The 16668-nt window shown below is 35.8% G+C and overlaps 1 protein-coding gene across 1 annotated transcript in view; it reads left to right on the top strand.

Annotated features, from left to right (window-relative positions):
* The window catches only part of itga1 (integrin, alpha 1), a 57113-nt gene extending 45078 nt beyond the window's left edge, over positions 1-12035 (top strand). Inside the window, exons 18-30 of the mRNA XM_079410858.1 lie at positions 283-393; positions 3264-3340; positions 3685-3811; positions 3951-4031; positions 5660-5736; positions 6369-6458; positions 6729-6837; positions 7130-7243; positions 7338-7442; positions 7529-7639; positions 7729-7824; positions 9190-9303; positions 9403-12035. Of these exons, the coding sequence (XP_079266984.1) occupies positions 283-393; positions 3264-3340; positions 3685-3811; positions 3951-4031; positions 5660-5736; positions 6369-6458; positions 6729-6837; positions 7130-7243; positions 7338-7442; positions 7529-7639; positions 7729-7824; positions 9190-9303; positions 9403-9465 (1275 nt within the window). The 3' untranslated portion in view covers positions 9466-12035. The remainder of the gene's footprint in view (positions 1-282; positions 394-3263; positions 3341-3684; positions 3812-3950; positions 4032-5659; positions 5737-6368; positions 6459-6728; positions 6838-7129; positions 7244-7337; positions 7443-7528; positions 7640-7728; positions 7825-9189; positions 9304-9402) is intronic.
* Positions 12036-16668: the final 4633 nt, after the last annotated feature.

Here is a 16668-nt window from a genome sequence, read left to right as displayed (position 1 = left end):
CTCCATTGAGAGACTGCAGCATGTCCTGCTTCACTGCATACTTGCCCTCGGAGATCTAGAGGAAGTATGCAGTCTGTGAGCAAAAGAAGTGATGCCCCCTTGTGTCAATGATGGACGGCTGTAATACTGCACGATCAATATGAGAATATGACTTAAGCCAATACTATATAGTTGATAATGGCGGCTGCTGATACCATTTCTGTAGCTTTTCAGTCTGTTTATGAGTTGCTAGGCAGACGTTAAGCTGAAAAAATGTGCAACATCCTTTATTATCCCCTACAGGATAAACTGGATTTCAGAGACCCCATTATGGTGATGCTGGAATTCAGTTTAGCGGATGAAGACTCGGGTCCAGTTCTAGACGGGGAATTACCGACGTCACTCAACAAGACTGTAAGATCTCATGCTCTCTTCCTCTGTCAGAGTTTATATGTGTGGATCATAGAGTGTAACCGCTGCATGGCTGCTGCAGTAATAACGCTCATTAAAGAAGGAGTGAATGTGGGTGGCAGCTGTAGGTTAGGCTAATGAAGTCTCTCTAATTTTACAAGCGCTGGGAGACTGTCTCCATGCTGAGCTGCTCTCTCACACGCGGTTATAATGAGATTATTTAGCTGAAGCAGGGATGGACTGGTGGGAGTAATGTCAAGACTTTTCCCAGTGGGCCAGCTGACTAGTTGGGCGTTAAATTTTTACTGACTTTATTCATTTAAATGTGCATATTCTTGCAACATAATCATGAAAAGACATGCTCACTTTTTTGCTCATGAAAGGTGAAGTATGATTATTCACAGTTTTGATTACTTACTCATTAGATCCTGTTGATTTCTTTATTTTTTATTTTGTAATTTAGTTGTGCTGACTTTTTGAAGACAAAAATGTTTATAAAGACATGTTGTTTAGAAATTAAATATGTTTTATATATTTTATATTATTATAATATTATTTTTAATGTATAATAACGTGAGAGGAATATGTAAATACTCATACTCATCATAAAATATTAAAAAAATGTCAGGCATGATGCTTACAAATTTTATAATGTATTTAAAATTTATAATAGTTTCAGATGAATATAGAAATACTCATACTTTCCACAAAATATTTCAAAAATAACAAACATGATATTATAAAGACAGCATGATTTGTTTTTACAAATTAATATATTTAAAATGTACATTTGAGTTTAATATAGAAATACCCAAATATGTTTCACAAAATATTTCAAAAATATCAAACATATTATAAAGATATGTTGTTTACAAATTAAATAATATATTTAAAATGTATAATAACATTTATAGAGAACATTCAATATAGAAAAATACTTTTTTCACTAAATAGTTCCAAAATGTCAAGCATGAGATTACTGTTGTTTGCAAATTAAGTTTTAAAATAAATAATAATATATGTCAGATGAATGTAGCAAAATATAACAAAATATAATTTTCAAAAATATAGAATTAAAAAATTTAAAATTAAAAAAATAAAATGTATTAATCTCATTAATTTTTTAGTTTTGCGAATTGAAATGTAAAAAAATAACTACATAAATAAATGTTAAATATTTAATTAAAATCTAGCTTTGAAAAAGATATTTTGTAAAATTTTTCTCCAGAGCACATTAAATCCCTTTGCGCCCCCTAGTGTAACTAGAGTACAAACCCCTGAATTAGACAATACAGCAGGCAATATTTGTATTATATGCATGGGCTTTACACATTAATTGATTCTACACAGTTATTTAACAATGAGCTGATTTCAACTGAATAGTGACTATTTATCCTGGTCCTTTTAGAGCTGCTTTACAGCAGAATTGAATCATTATTTTCTTGTTTATCATTATAAATCTGTTTTAAAAACAACCTGTATCGTACAAAGCGCTATAGAAATAAATGGGAAAACTAAGTGATACATAAAATAGAGGATTATGGCTGGAATGAGTCCTGTTTTTACTCCCAGTCCATCCAGAACTGGAGGTTTCGGTAACACTTTAGAATACTGATCCTTTGTTAATGAATAACTACACAGGAACAAGTGACTAATGCACTATTAACATTGTAGTAACTGCTATTACCTAACAAGAAACTATGATTATTGATTTAGTAAGTAATAGTGCTCGGTTGAAACTGGTAATAACTACTATTTTTTTTATATATGCTGGAGAACTACTAAGAACTACTGTATACAGTTTCATAATTAATGTGAATTATGCATAATTAATTCTTAAATGAAGATCATCGTAACCCACTAGTAGTGACTCAAGAATTATCTACTTAAAAGCATCATAACTCCCTAATATTGACTGACATCATTTTAAGCTTTTGAGATTTATGTAAGGTTTTGGATAGTAATGACTCAAGTGTTACTACATCCTTCTGAATAAACTACTAATTATTTGGATCAGTATTATAAAGTGAAGATCACGGTAACCCACTAGTAATGATTTAAGCGTTACCAAATCTAGCAAAATTAATTACTAACCAAAACCTTACAAAAACCTTAAAAGTTTACAATGATTTCAGTCGTTACTAGGGAGTTATCATGATCTTCACTTTAGAAAACTGATCCAAATAATTAGTAATTCCTTCAGAAGAATTTGGTAATACTTGAGTCATTACTAGTGGGTTACCATGACCTTTACTTTAGAATTAATTATACATTATGTATTATTCATATTAATTATGAACCTGTATACAGTAGTTCTTAGTAGTTGTTAGGGAGGTATGAAAAAATAATAGTTACTGATTAGCTAATAATGAACTATCACATTCTACTAAGCACCTATTACTAACGTTTCTTGTTACTAATAGTTACTAGAGTGCTTATATTGCGTTACTCATGAGTTCTTGTGTAGTTATTCATTAATGATGGAACAGTATTCTAAAGTGTTACCGAGGTTTCTTATATAACTTTGGGCGCACACACACACATAAACCTAAGCAGACAGCTTTACAAGCTCACGAGATAAGATTATCAGGAGGAAGAGCACGTTTTCCTGGAAACTTGCCTCTGTTACTCCCTCAAGTTCTGTTGTTCATGTTTTCTAAACCACTGGAGCAGGAAAACAATTCTGGCCACAAATGTTTGTGGGAGACATTTGGCTTATTGCTTGTTGCAATTAAATTACATTGTTGGGAAAGGGTGTAAAACAAAAGCTGATAGTGTACAGCAGGCCGGAAAATGTTTCAGTTTACAACCATTTGAGCACGTCAAAAATAAATCGTCCATTATTGCGTTTCTTTATATTTTCTTTGATCTAGATTGCTTTAGTGGACTGTGGAAATGACGACAAGTGTGTTGCTAATCTACACCTTAAAGCCACTGCAAACATCTCAAGGTATTATTAATAGCTTTTAATATGAGGACAGTTAAATCGTCCTATTTGTGTCTTTCTGCTTCGTTCTTTGATATTATTATATATGCAAAATGACAATTCAGATAATTATGACATTATCTGAAGTGACTGTATTATTCGTATAGTACATGATTTCTTGTTTATTCCCATGCATTCTTGTCATTTCCTGTTGTCTGCTGCCCCCTTCTGTTGACTTTTGAGAGAATAAATATTCCCCGTTAGGTTCAGCACAAGTTGTTCAAAGTCATCAGCCTCAGATTTGTACAACAAGCGAACTAGAGCACTAGTTGCAAACTGACTTTGTCCATCTCCATGTATTTCTATAGACTTCTCATAAAAAGCAACCAGGAGAAGTTTTATGTCAGCATCGACATCCACAACAGCAGAGACCATGCTTACAATACTAGGGTTACACTGAGCCACACGGAAAATATCAACTATGTGAAAGTTGAGGTAAGATTTGTCATCTGTAATGTGGCAAGAAAAACATTTAGATGGAACAAAACCGGTGAAAGCACAGATACATTCAGATTGAGGAAAAGGTCATTGATATTGTCAAAAACAGTTCAAATCTGTTGTCACTTTTTTGCAGCCCAAAGATAAAGACTGTGAAACAAATCATACCAGAATAGTATGTGCAGTTGGATATCCTTTTCTTAAAACTGACAAAAGGGTGAGATTAGCCTCTTACTATTAAATTAACATAATACAACCCAAATTCCAGAAATGTTGGGATGTTTTTTAAATTTGAATAAAATGAAAACTAAAAGAATTTGAAATCACATGAACCAATATTTTAATCACGATAGAACATAGATAACATAACAAATGTTTAAACTGAGAAATTTTATAATTTTATGCACAAAATGAGCTCATTTCAAATTTGTTGCCTGCTACAGTTCTCAAAATAGTTGGGACGGGGGCATGTTTACCATGATGTAGCATCTCCTCTTCTTTTCAAAACAGTTTGAAGACGTCTGGGCATCAAGGTTATGAGTTTCTGGAGTTTTGGTGTTGGAATTTGGTCCCATTCTTGCCTGATATAGGTTTCCAGCTGCTGAAGAGTTCGTGGTCATCTTTGATGTATTTTTCATTAAATGAGGTGCCAGATGTTCTCTATAGGTGAAAGATCTGGACTGCGGCCAATTCACCACCCGAACTCTTCTACTACGAAGCAATGCTGTTGTAATAGCTGCAGTATGTGGTTTTGCATTGTCCTGCTGAAATAGACATTGTCTGGAGGGGAGCATATGTTGCTCTAAAACCTTTATATACTTTTCAGCATTCATAGTGCCTTCCAAAACATGCAAGCTACCCATACCGTATGCACTTATTCACCCTCATACCATCAGAGATGCTGGCTTTTGAACTGAACGCTGATAACACGCTGGAAGGTCTCCCTCCTCTTTAGCTCGGAGGACACGGCGTCTGTGATTTCCAACAAGAATGTCAAATTTGGACTCGTCTGAGAATAGAACACTTTTCCACTTTGAAAGAGTCCATTTTTAATGAGCCTTGGCCCACAGGACACGATGGCGCTTCTGGACCATGTTCACATATGGCTTCCTTTTTGCATGATAGAGCTTTAGTTGGCATCTCCAGATGGCACGGCGGATTGTGTTTACAGACAGTGGTTTCTGGAAGTATTCCTGGGCCCATTTAGTAATGTCAATGACAAAATCATGCCGATGAGTGATGCAGTGTCGTCTGAGGGCCCGAAGACCACAGGCATCCAACAAAGGTCCCTTATTTCTCCAGTTTCTCTGAATCTTCTGATGTTATGCACTATAGATGATGAGATTTGCAAAGCCTTTGCAAATTCGTGCAATTCCACAATCTTTTTACGCACTCTATCACAGATTAGAGAGCCTCTGCCCATCTTTACTTCTTAGAGTCTCTGCCTCTCTAAGACATTCCTTTTATAGCTAATCATGTTACAGACCTGATTTCAATTAACTTAATTAGTTGCTAGATGTTCTCCCAGCTAAATCTTTTAAAAATGTCTTGCTTTTTCAGCCCTTTGTTTCCCCCGTGCCAACTTCTTTGAGACCTTTAGCAGGCATCACATTTGAAATGAGCTCATTTAGAGGATAAAAGTGTAAAATTTCTCTGTTTAAACATTTGTTATGTTCTCTATGTTCTATTGTGAATAAAATATTGGCTCGTGTGATTTGAAAGTCTTTTAGTTTTCATTTTATTAAAATTTAGAAAACGTCCCAACGGTTCCGGAATTCGGGTTGTAAAATAATTTGCATTGTTATATCTCGTTCTGTTTACACTCTTGTCATGTCAATCCAACAGGAAAGCTTCAAAATCCAGTTTGAGCCCAATCCCTCTCATATTCGTAAGGACATTGTGATCAATGTTACTGCAACCACGTAAGAATTACGCCCTTGACTACTTAAATCCACTTTTTACTGTGTTTGAAAAAATTGAGAATTATATGGAAACCCATTTCCACCACTAAATAAACAGTTTAAAAGATAATTGCGACTTTTTATGTCACAATTCTGACTTTTTTCTCAGAATTAGATGATATGAACTCAATTGCAAAAAATAAAGTCAGAATTTCAAGCTATAGACTCAGTTTTTACTTTTTTCTTGTAATTCTGAATTTTTCTCTCGCATTTGCGAAATAACATCTCTCAATTATGACTTCAGAATTATAACAATTTCAAGTTATAGTCCAATTCAAGTTATAGTCAGAGGAAAAAAACTATTTTCTTACAATTGTTTACATCCTGCAGTTTTGACTTTATAACACACAATTGTGACTTTACTGTATATCACACAATTCTGACTTTATAACTTGTTATTGCAAATTTATCTCACAATTGTGATTGTGAAAAAGTCAACTGTAAGGTGTAAACTCACAATTGTGAGAAAAAAAGTCAGACTTCTTAGATAAAAATTCGCAATTACCTTTTTTGTTTTTTATTTAGTGGCCGAAACAAGCTTCCAAAGTATAGGGGTACTGTATTTTGATGTATAATTATTGTTTTGACTGCAGTGATAGTGAGGAGCCAGAGTCAGCATTGAAAGACAACTTTGTGAGCATCGTCATCCCTGTGCAGCATGAACCCAACCTGAGATTCACTGCGTAAGTGGCTTTTTAAACCAACCAATCAGCTTTGCCAAAATAAGCATCTGAGCAGAACTGAACTAAGCAGTAAAGTTAATACATTGACAAATGAGATTTATTCAGTTTTCCATTTCTTTCTGTAATATATCTAAAACTGACTCTAGATTTAACATATATATAGTAATCTGGACCATTGCATAGTGAAATGTAATTAAATGTCATATTATGTTCAAATTATATATACACCAGGACTGCTGGTCAGAGTATCAATACATGTTTTTATCCTAGAAACAAGTATATGAAGGAGGACCACATCATATTAAAAGAGAAGGAGATGATACCCAGTGTTTTCAACCACACTAGTGTAATCGGGGACGAAGTGAAAATCAGCTACACGGTAAGACTTAAAACGTCAACCTGGAGTTTGAATCACTTCTCTCAGGGCATCATGTGAACAAAATTAGGAACTTTTAAAGAGAACTATGTCTATGTCATAGCAGTTAAAATGGTAAAAATGGCTAAACTAAGATACCGCATGGCTGAGTCATCTTGGCTGAGTCAAAAGGAGTCTGATGCCAATGTCAGATTGTCATTGGGTGTGGTTATGATCCAGATTTACTTAAACTGGTTTGAGTGTGAATGCTCTGTTAATGATCCATTTCTGTTTGATTTCTTTTTGTGTTCAACAGATTGAGAGGGATCCTGAAATGCCGAGTCCTCCACTGCTGCTCAAGATAATGTTTCCATATCAAACGTCTGGCAAAAACTTTCTGCTGTACTTGACAGATGTCAGCCACACAGCGGTAGGTGCTCCAATTCCTCAAAGCTATTTGTGGTGTTGACCACAGTACACGACTGGCTCAGAAATATCTCAACTGCCTCATTTCATTCTTACAGGGCATCAGCTGTGATGCCAGCAGACTGATTAACCCTTTAGTCATCAAGCCTGACAAGCCTTATACAGTGAATCCTAAAAAAGAGACCTTGAGTATATATATTTTGGTGAGTAAGCAATGCTTTTCTCATGAATATGTGAAATGGATATCTGATGGTAAGTGTTTTTCTCATCTCATTATTCTTTCTTTCAGAGTTGCAAAGAAGAAGGAAATCCCTGCGAGTCGTTTAGCTGCTCCATCCCACCTGGAGACTTCAAGCAGATCAACACCACTTTCAGAGTGTGGCGACCCACCTTCATCAAAGTACATCCTTCATCTTCTCATTTACTTTCACAGTTCTGCTGCATGTGATCTGTCAGTATGCTGTAGTAATTGTAATAATTCATCTATAGGGAGAATTTTCCAACATTTACATGGCTGTCGATGCCAAGCTGGAGAGCAAGGACACGGGCCTGTTTGTGTTAAATGACAACGTCAAGATCAGAGAGGTATGAAAATGAACACGCCCTTGATTTTGCACTAATATCAATATAAGCAGCACTTCAAACAACCTTAAAGGGATATATATTTTTTTTTTTTCAGCTGTATGAAAGCTAGTGGAAGCTAGAGATTACGGTTTATAAAGTTTTTAATATGGATATTTTTCTTACACATACTCATCGGTTCACTTCAGAAGGCCTTTATTAACCCCCCGGAGCTGTGTGGAGCACTTCTTATGATGGATGGATAAAATTTTTTGGGCTTCAAAATCTCGACCCCCCCCCATTCACTGCCATTATAAAGCTTGGAAGAGTCAGGACATTTTTTAATATAACTCTGATTGCATTTATACTCTTAGTATGGCTTGAGGGTCAGTAAATCATGGGGAAATTTTCATTTTTGGGTTAACTATTACTTTAAATTAACTTCATGACCATTAAGATTAAACACTGCATCAGGTACATTCTATAGATTCTGTAAAAGTGCTGTCAGGGATTGTTTTGCAATTCCAGACATAAAATGTCCCTTACCTAACCTGTAAATGTCAGGTGAACAATAATCCACCTGGAAACACCCTAAAATGATGGCAAAGCTGACAAACCCTTCACTATTGATTGGTAACCCTTGATAGTTGCAGTGATTCATAGTTGCAGTGAACAGAAAGGGAAAAATAGTGGGAATGCAGTGATGTGCATTCTCGTATTTATAATACATTATAAGAGTATTCTTAAGGTATTATAATGACTGTTATAATAACTATTATTTTGTTTGTTCTGACCCCTTGACATCACAAGTGTTGCTGGTTTTGTCCCAGTATATAACTTCACACAATCAACAAGGTGCATGGGAAAAGTGTTATGGTACATATACCATAATTATTTTTTCCACACACCTTGTTGATTGTGTGAAGTTGTACCAGAATAGTCAAACAACCTTTATAAATTTGGGCTTCATAGAAAGTGTTACCCTGAATTGTTATTATGGCTGACAACTAAAAGTAAAACAATAAAAACTAAAAACAATTGTGACGCTACAAGTGAATTTTGCCATCTATAGTTACACTCAAAGTGGATTGGTCTCTCTCTGGCGAGATCCCAATTTCGTCGGTCATCTGACGTGACGTCTCCGTTCCTTCCTTCAGGGAACGAGAGTTATAAGTAACCGAAACGTTCACCCTATCTATTTTCTAAATGCATGTTACTGATCTTATTGAGAACAATTCATCCATGCAGATGTTCCTTTTTAATTATTAACTATTTTAAATCATCCTTGGTGTTAGCAAAATGGTTTAAATCTCTTACAGCACCTTTAAATTAGGACCTGTTCTCCATTTTAGCTTTTAAATTGTGACTAGTGTTATATATTTACTGCAGGTGAGGATTCAAGTCACCAAAGACATACGAAGTGGAATCCCGCTATGGATTATAATCCTTAGTATTCTAATAGGACTTTTAATTCTGGCACTTGTCATCTTTGCTTTATGGAAGGTAAGCATTCTAATTTGCTTATGTTAACTCTTCTTACTGTTAACACTCACAGTACTACGGTGATGCTGAATGTTGACTATGTTGAATGTTCTCCTCCAGGCTGGATTCTTCAAGAGAAAATCAGTCGAGGACATGAAGGAAGATATGAAGGACTCTAATTGAAGCCTGTGGATCTGTAGCCTCCACCCCTCAGGTCAACTCATACTTCACCGCTAGCCAAGGTCATGGAGGTCACAAAGCAGAAGCATCACCAGGAACATTCAGAAATATGAAGATCAGTCATGTAGGACATCTGGGTTCACAACTAGTGTATTGTAGAGCATACCAAAGAGAACACGTTGACACGTTGATTTATCTTCATGGTGCTCACTGCAAAATTCGACTGAATGTGAACTCAAGTGAATCTCTGAGACACCACATGATTGGTGGACATTTTGCCAAACCACGAGAGTCAAGCTTGAACAGCAAAGCACCAAAGGTTCATCTTGTCTGAACTCGACATCCCACCAGCCAACCTCAGACCCTCATCTGTTACCCGCCTACGGCATTCATCATCAGCATAGCAAGGATAAGGAACCTGTCCTGGAAACATCTACAGCGATCTACAGTCCCTTAATCAGAACCATACACTCTTATTGGCAACAGGTTTAAATATGGAGGTCTATTCCAATAACTCACTTTTAGAGCTTGTTTTGATGAAGCGCTGTACAGTGATGTTTTTCATTTCAAAGCATTTGTTTTGATTAGTGTTATGGGCTATGACTATTGGCACATTCCTTTTTTTTTTTTTTTTTTTTGCTCACAAAGCAATTTTTTGGCACTGACTTTTTTCACGCTTTTTGTCTTCAAGTATGAAAAGGAAAAGGTCTGTACTGTAAATGTAAAGCTTTAAAGTGTATATAATGTTTGGAATACCATGTTAATGATAAAGTAATGGCTTTATCAAAATTGTTACACCATCTGTATTCAGTGTGATACCTGTCTTGTTTTCTGAGGTAGAAAGCCTTTTCATGCCTGCAGTATTTCAAAGATATTCCAGATGGGTTGCAGTGAATGTCTGGAATCATCAAATTGGACAATGGACAGCCATCAACTTTCTTGTTTGATTTTTGCCGTATGTAAATATCAGGAAAACAATTACTTGACTGAAACAGAAATGTTAAAGCTAAAGTGTGTAATTCATGCACCACTATAACAGCACCAAACTAAATAAGGACTGTTTTCAAACAGGATTTCAAAACACTCTCCTATTGGTCGATAGCCCCACCCTAAACTAACACCATTGGTTAAGTCAGTGTTGCTGTTGTCGGGAAGATCAAACCACAAAGACACGACGCTTACAATTTTAAGGTGATTCATCTACAAATTACTTATTGTTGACTCTTCATATTAATTTGGAGTAGATGAGATTATTTTAACAATAAAAAATTTAGGTTATGAACCCCAATAAATATCACACACAGAGTGCACAAATGCACCACTATACATACTGCAGCTAAATTATACAAAATGCAAACCATGAGACTAAGGAATCAAACATGCATATAGAGTATGAGTGCCTTAATTTATGATGCTCTTTGTCTTTGAATGGGAAAAATATATATTTTTTTCATTTTAATGTCACTCATTTCATTGAAAAATTATAAATAAATTTGTAATTAATTATATGCCTTAAGTCAATGTTTTGTGTTAGTTGCATTGTTTCTGGTTCCACAGTTGTTGTCTTGTCTTTTTTGTTGTTGTTGTGTTTTTTCAGGGGGTTTCCATTTTAGTTTAGACCATTTTTTCCTTTCCCTTTCTCTTAATTTTTCATAAAAGTCTTAAAGGCCATGTGAAAAAATATGAAACTTACATTGCAATGTTTTGTGCAGCACAAAGCACCACAATTTGCACGTTGCCATTGACTGGCATCAGTTTCAACATAATTGGTTTTTAATGTTCCTGTTTTTGCCAAAAATGCTAAATGTGGCATGCTAGAACTCCAGCTTAACCCCCAAGTGTGAATATTTAAGATATTCAGAGAAAAAGAACAAAAAGAAAGCTTCTCCCAACTCTGTTTTTTATAAAGTCATAAAATATACGAGTCATAAACATAATTGAATTTTTTTAATTTTATTTAATTGGTGGTTTAAATGAATACTCATTGGTGAAAACAAATTAATTGAGGGGGTTTTTAGTAAAACAAGAAAACAATGCATGCAAAGATGTGAACGGTGTTCTGCAAGAAGTTTTAGAAAAAGGGCTTTGTTTCTTATTGATGTGGTACTGTAGTATATATCTTACTATATAACTGTCATTTCAACACAAGAAACAATTTTTTCTTTAAGGTTGGCATGAAAAAATGTATTGCTGTGTGGGTTTAAATGGTGTTCACAGACTCATATTTGGCACTGTAACTTCAACATCCACTCTTTTTTTTGTATGAGATGTCATGTTTCTATTGTATAAAATATTACAATCAACCGCATTCATGTTTCAGACACAGAAAAACTGTTTAAAAATAATTTGGTGAAAACATGTTGGATAATCAAGCTTCACTCTCAGATGTAAACCATCGGTCTTGGGCACCTGTCAGATACTCTGCTGTGAAGTTTCTGTGTAATGCACTGGTTTGTCATATTGTACATACTTTTCAGCACGGATTTAAAAAGCCTTGCACATATTGTCAAAAAAAAAAAAACGTGCACAGAAAAGAAATAAATGCTTATTTTGTAATTTAGACACTTTAAGAGACATATTTGTGTGTGTTTTTATTTATACAGTACTGGGGTATTCCAGGAAGGAAACAGTCACCAAAGGGCTGCCAAACTCTCACGCATTCAGCATGAGACAATTGACATTTTTCTCATGCTCTCATGCCATTCTCCATTTTCTCACAGTCAAAAGCACCCTGATTAAAAACTGTAATAATAGGATACTGGCAAAACAGATTAAGTAAAGGCTCCTATGCCCAGATATATTGCAGGAAATGAGTATACGCATAATTACAACAAAACTTTTTATTTTTGCTTCACCAAGGTAAACAGTTAAAAACTACGCCAAAGCAGAAACTCTGCATGTCTCTTGAGCAAACACTGTCCTGGTGGGGGTTTTTTTCTTGAATGTGTTGAACAAGCGTTTTTTTGAGAGAATAATTCATTAACTCACTCATTAAGACTTGTCGCCAGCTACTGGTGTAACAAAGTTTAACGCTCTGCCTAATACATTTGACGACTGGAACCAATGGTTGTGTAAAGGTGCGCTTGAACCTTTTCATAGTTCCTAGAACTATTGTAAATTCTCACTTTTTTGTGTGTTTGCACCACAGGAATTAGTATGTGTTGTTGGTGAATTACAGTTAAAACTCAAGGACCAGGTATATGATAAACAAAGACCAGGAGTCAGAGATGTGATAAATTAAAGAAAAATTTACTGAAGAACATAGTATGAAAGTTTCATCAGCAGAAGTCAACTTCAACACTCACAATGGGAGTTCGTAGGCCGCTCTGCTTTACAATACAAAAATCTCCACAATTATACCCTGACAGAGGTTGCTAATTGCGTCAATGCATAAGTCATCAAAATTCTGATAGGTTCCAAAACCTAGATAAATTTAGATAATTTCCACATATGGATGCAAGCTTGAAGCATATCTTCTGATGACTATTTTGGTGACAAGTGGTGAGAGGTCAGACGCAATACGTCTCTCCAAAGACGTATATCTGATACGCTGGACATTGGCAGTTGAACGTTTGTCCTGGGACTGTCTGAGCTTCTCCCTGTACAGACAGATAATAACACACATATGCAAAGAAACACTTATCTTACTTCAGGGTTGCCTCAGCCCTAAACCTTATCGGGCATGATTACACACACAATGAGAGCAGCTTCTTAGAGAGTAAAAAGGCAGACTAAAGCCATATTCAACTTATTCTCTAACATGCATAAATGTAACTTTGATTAAAAATGATTCAAGAAATATTATAATTAATATTATTATGAAGCCCATTGTAGATCTGCGATCCACTCCTTCAGTGTTTAGTTCTAAGAACTCCGTTTGGGGGAACTAATTATCTCCTACTTCAGAGTAGGGTCTAAAACAGTTCAAGAACTACCAGTGACACAGTGTACGCTGATTGGCCAAAAGCATACTAAACACTGGCTACTCAGCGTTTTTTAAAAGTCATGTAAAAATATTCACTCCACGAACATGGAAAACAGCAATAACGGCATTCACCTATTGTCTGCAGCGCTTTGTTCTTTTCTCAGCCTCCGTGATATGTAACACTGCAAACTGTCATAGGAGATTTAGTTAGATTTTCATGTGTAAATTGTGCGTTTACATTCTGTCTCCGTTATCACGAAACCCACGACACACACAACAAAAACAGCTCTGATAACGGTGTTCTCCATTCACCAGTTGTTGACATTTGTAAATGCCACGAATAAAGATGTGCTTCAGAGTTCCTGATGCTGGAACCATTTCAAATAATTTCCAAAGGAAGTCAAAGTCTCATGTAAGACCATCTTTGGAACACAAATTAAGACGCATAACGCATGCGTGTGGTGATGCTGACGCAGAACCCAGATGCGCTGCGCCTTGTTTACAAGCAGAGGAATTCACAGGTATGCGTTGTGGTCGAGTTTTCCTTTTTGGGTGAACTATCCCTTTAAGACAGTCACCTGTTGCCACCAACTGGTCATGGCGGTGGTGTTGCAACAATATATAATGATATTCTCAATGTTCCTCAGAAAACAGGATACAGGAGGTTTAACTAATTCGAAATACTTCTGCTTAATGTTATACTGTTAGATATGCAAAAGAAATCTCTCCTGTCTCTTGCTCTGGCTACTGTGTATAGACCAGGGCCATATACAGATTTCCTAAAAGAATTTGCAGATTTCCTCTCAGATCTATTGGTTAATGTTGATAAAGTGCTAATTGTCGGAAATTTTAACATTCACGTTTATAAAACCTAATAAACTCTTTTGGAGTCAAGCAAAAGGCCACCGGGCCCACTCATCGTTTTAATCATACGCTAGATTTAATTATATCGCATGGACTTGATCTTACTGATATAGATATCGTACCTCAAAGTGATGATGTTACTGGTCATTTCCTTGTATCGTGCATGCTGCGTATTACTGATATTAGTTATATGGCTCCGCGTTATCGTCCGGGCAGAACTATTGTTCCAGCCACCAAAGACAGATTCACAAATAACCTGCCTGATTTATCTCAACTGCTCTGTGTACCCATAAATACACATGAACTAGACGAAATGACTAGCAACATGGGCACTATCTTCTCTAATACATTAGAAGCTGTTGCCCCCCTCAAATTGAAAAAGGTTAGAGAAAAACATACTGCGCCATGGTACAACAGGTATACCCATTCTCTCAAGAAAGAAACTCATAATCTTGAGCGCAAATGGAGAAAAACTTAGAAGTTTTTAGAATTGCGTGGAAAAACAGTATGTCCAGCTATAGACAGGCTCTAAAAGCTGCCAGGGCAGAGCATATCCGCAAACTCATAGATAATAACCAAAACTATCCAAGGTTCTTATTTAGCACAGTGGCTAGATTAACAAATAAACACACGCCACCCGATCTAAATATTCCCTCACAGTTTAATAGTAATAACTTTATGAATTTCTTTACTGATGAAATAGATAACATCAGAAATACAATATCAAATGTAGATTCTACTGCGTCTAGTATTTCAGCTTCATTTATCGCACCCAAAGAAAAACTGCAGTGCTTTACAACTCTAGGACAGGAAGAGCTAAATAAACTTATCAGTGCATCTAAACCAACAACATGTTTATTAGATCCAGTACCCACTAAACTACTGAAAGAGTTGTTACCTGTAGCAGATGAACCGCTTCTCAATATTATTAACTCATCGTTATCTTTAGGTCACGTCCCAAAACCATTCAAGCTGGCGGTTATTAAGCCTCTTATTAAGAAACCACAACTAGATTCTAATGACCTGGCAAATTACAGACCCATTTCAAATCTTCAGTTTATGTCTAAAATTTTAGAAAAAGTTGTGTCTGCTCAATTGTGCTCCTTCTTGCAAAAAAATTATCTCTATGAAGAATTTCAGTCAGGTTTCAGGCCTCACCATTGCACAGAAACTGCACTTGTTAAAATTACAGATGACTTGCTTCTTGCTTCAGACCAAGGCTGCATCTCATTGCTAGTATTACTTGATCTTAGTGCTGCGTTCGACACTATAGACCATGACATACTCATAGATCGATTACAAAACTATACTGGTATTCAAGGACAGGCTTTAAGATGGTTTAGATCCTACCTGTCCGATCGCTACCACTTTGTTCATTTAAATGGGGAGTCATCTCAATTATCACCAGTAAAGTATGGAGTACCACAAGGATCTGTCCTAAGTCCTCTGGTATTTTCAATATACATGTTGCCTCTTAGTAATATTATTAGAAAATACAGGATTAGTTTTCATTGTTATGCTGATGATACTCAACTATATATCTCAACAAGACCAGATGAAACTTCTCAACTATCTAAGTTAATAGATTGTGTAAAAGATTGGATGACCAATCATTTCCTCCAAATAAATTCAGATAAGACAGAGATATTACTTATTGGACCAAAAAACAATACACAGAATCTCTTGGATTACAATTTGTAACAAGACGGATGCACTGTTACGTCCTCTAAAGTAAAAAATCTGGGTGTTATATTAGACAGCAACTTCATATTTCCCATGTTACAAAAACAGCATTCTTCCATCTTTGTAACATTGCCAAGCTTCGAAACATGCTACCTGTTTCTGATGCAGAAAAGCTATTTCATGCAGTCATGACCTCTAGACTGGACTATTGTAATGCACTACTAGGTGGTTGTCCTGCATCTTCAATAAACAAGCTACAAATAGTCCAAAATGCAGCGGCTTACCAGGTCAAGAAAATATAATCATATTACCCCAATTTTACAGTCTCTGCACTGGCTACCTATTAAGTTCCATATCATTTACAAAATATTATTACTTGCCTATAAGGCCCTAAATGGTTTAGCTCCTGCGTACCTAACTGTTCTTCTACCACGCTACAATCCAACCCGCTCCCTAAGGTCACAAAACTTTGGACTTTTGGTAGTACCTAGGATAGCAAAGTCCACTAAAGGAGGTAGAGCTTTTTCACATTTGGCTCCCAAACTCTTGAATAGCCTTCCTGATAACATTTGGGGTTCAGACACACTCTATCTGTTTAAATCTAGATTAAAGACACATCTCTTTAGCCAAGCATACACATAATGCATCTTATAATCTTGTACTGCAGTTATATCTGATCAAATGTACATTATTATTAGTCTTTAGCTTGGGTTGAACAAATAATTTTTGCTTAG

Source organism: Barbus barbus (assembly GCF_936440315.1).
Source record: "Barbus barbus genome assembly, chromosome: 47".
In the NCBI taxonomy this organism is placed as follows: Eukaryota; Metazoa; Chordata; class Actinopteri; order Cypriniformes; family Cyprinidae; genus Barbus; species Barbus barbus.
The sequence above is the reverse complement of the archived record's forward strand: the minus strand, read 5'-3'. Positions and strand labels throughout refer to the sequence as shown.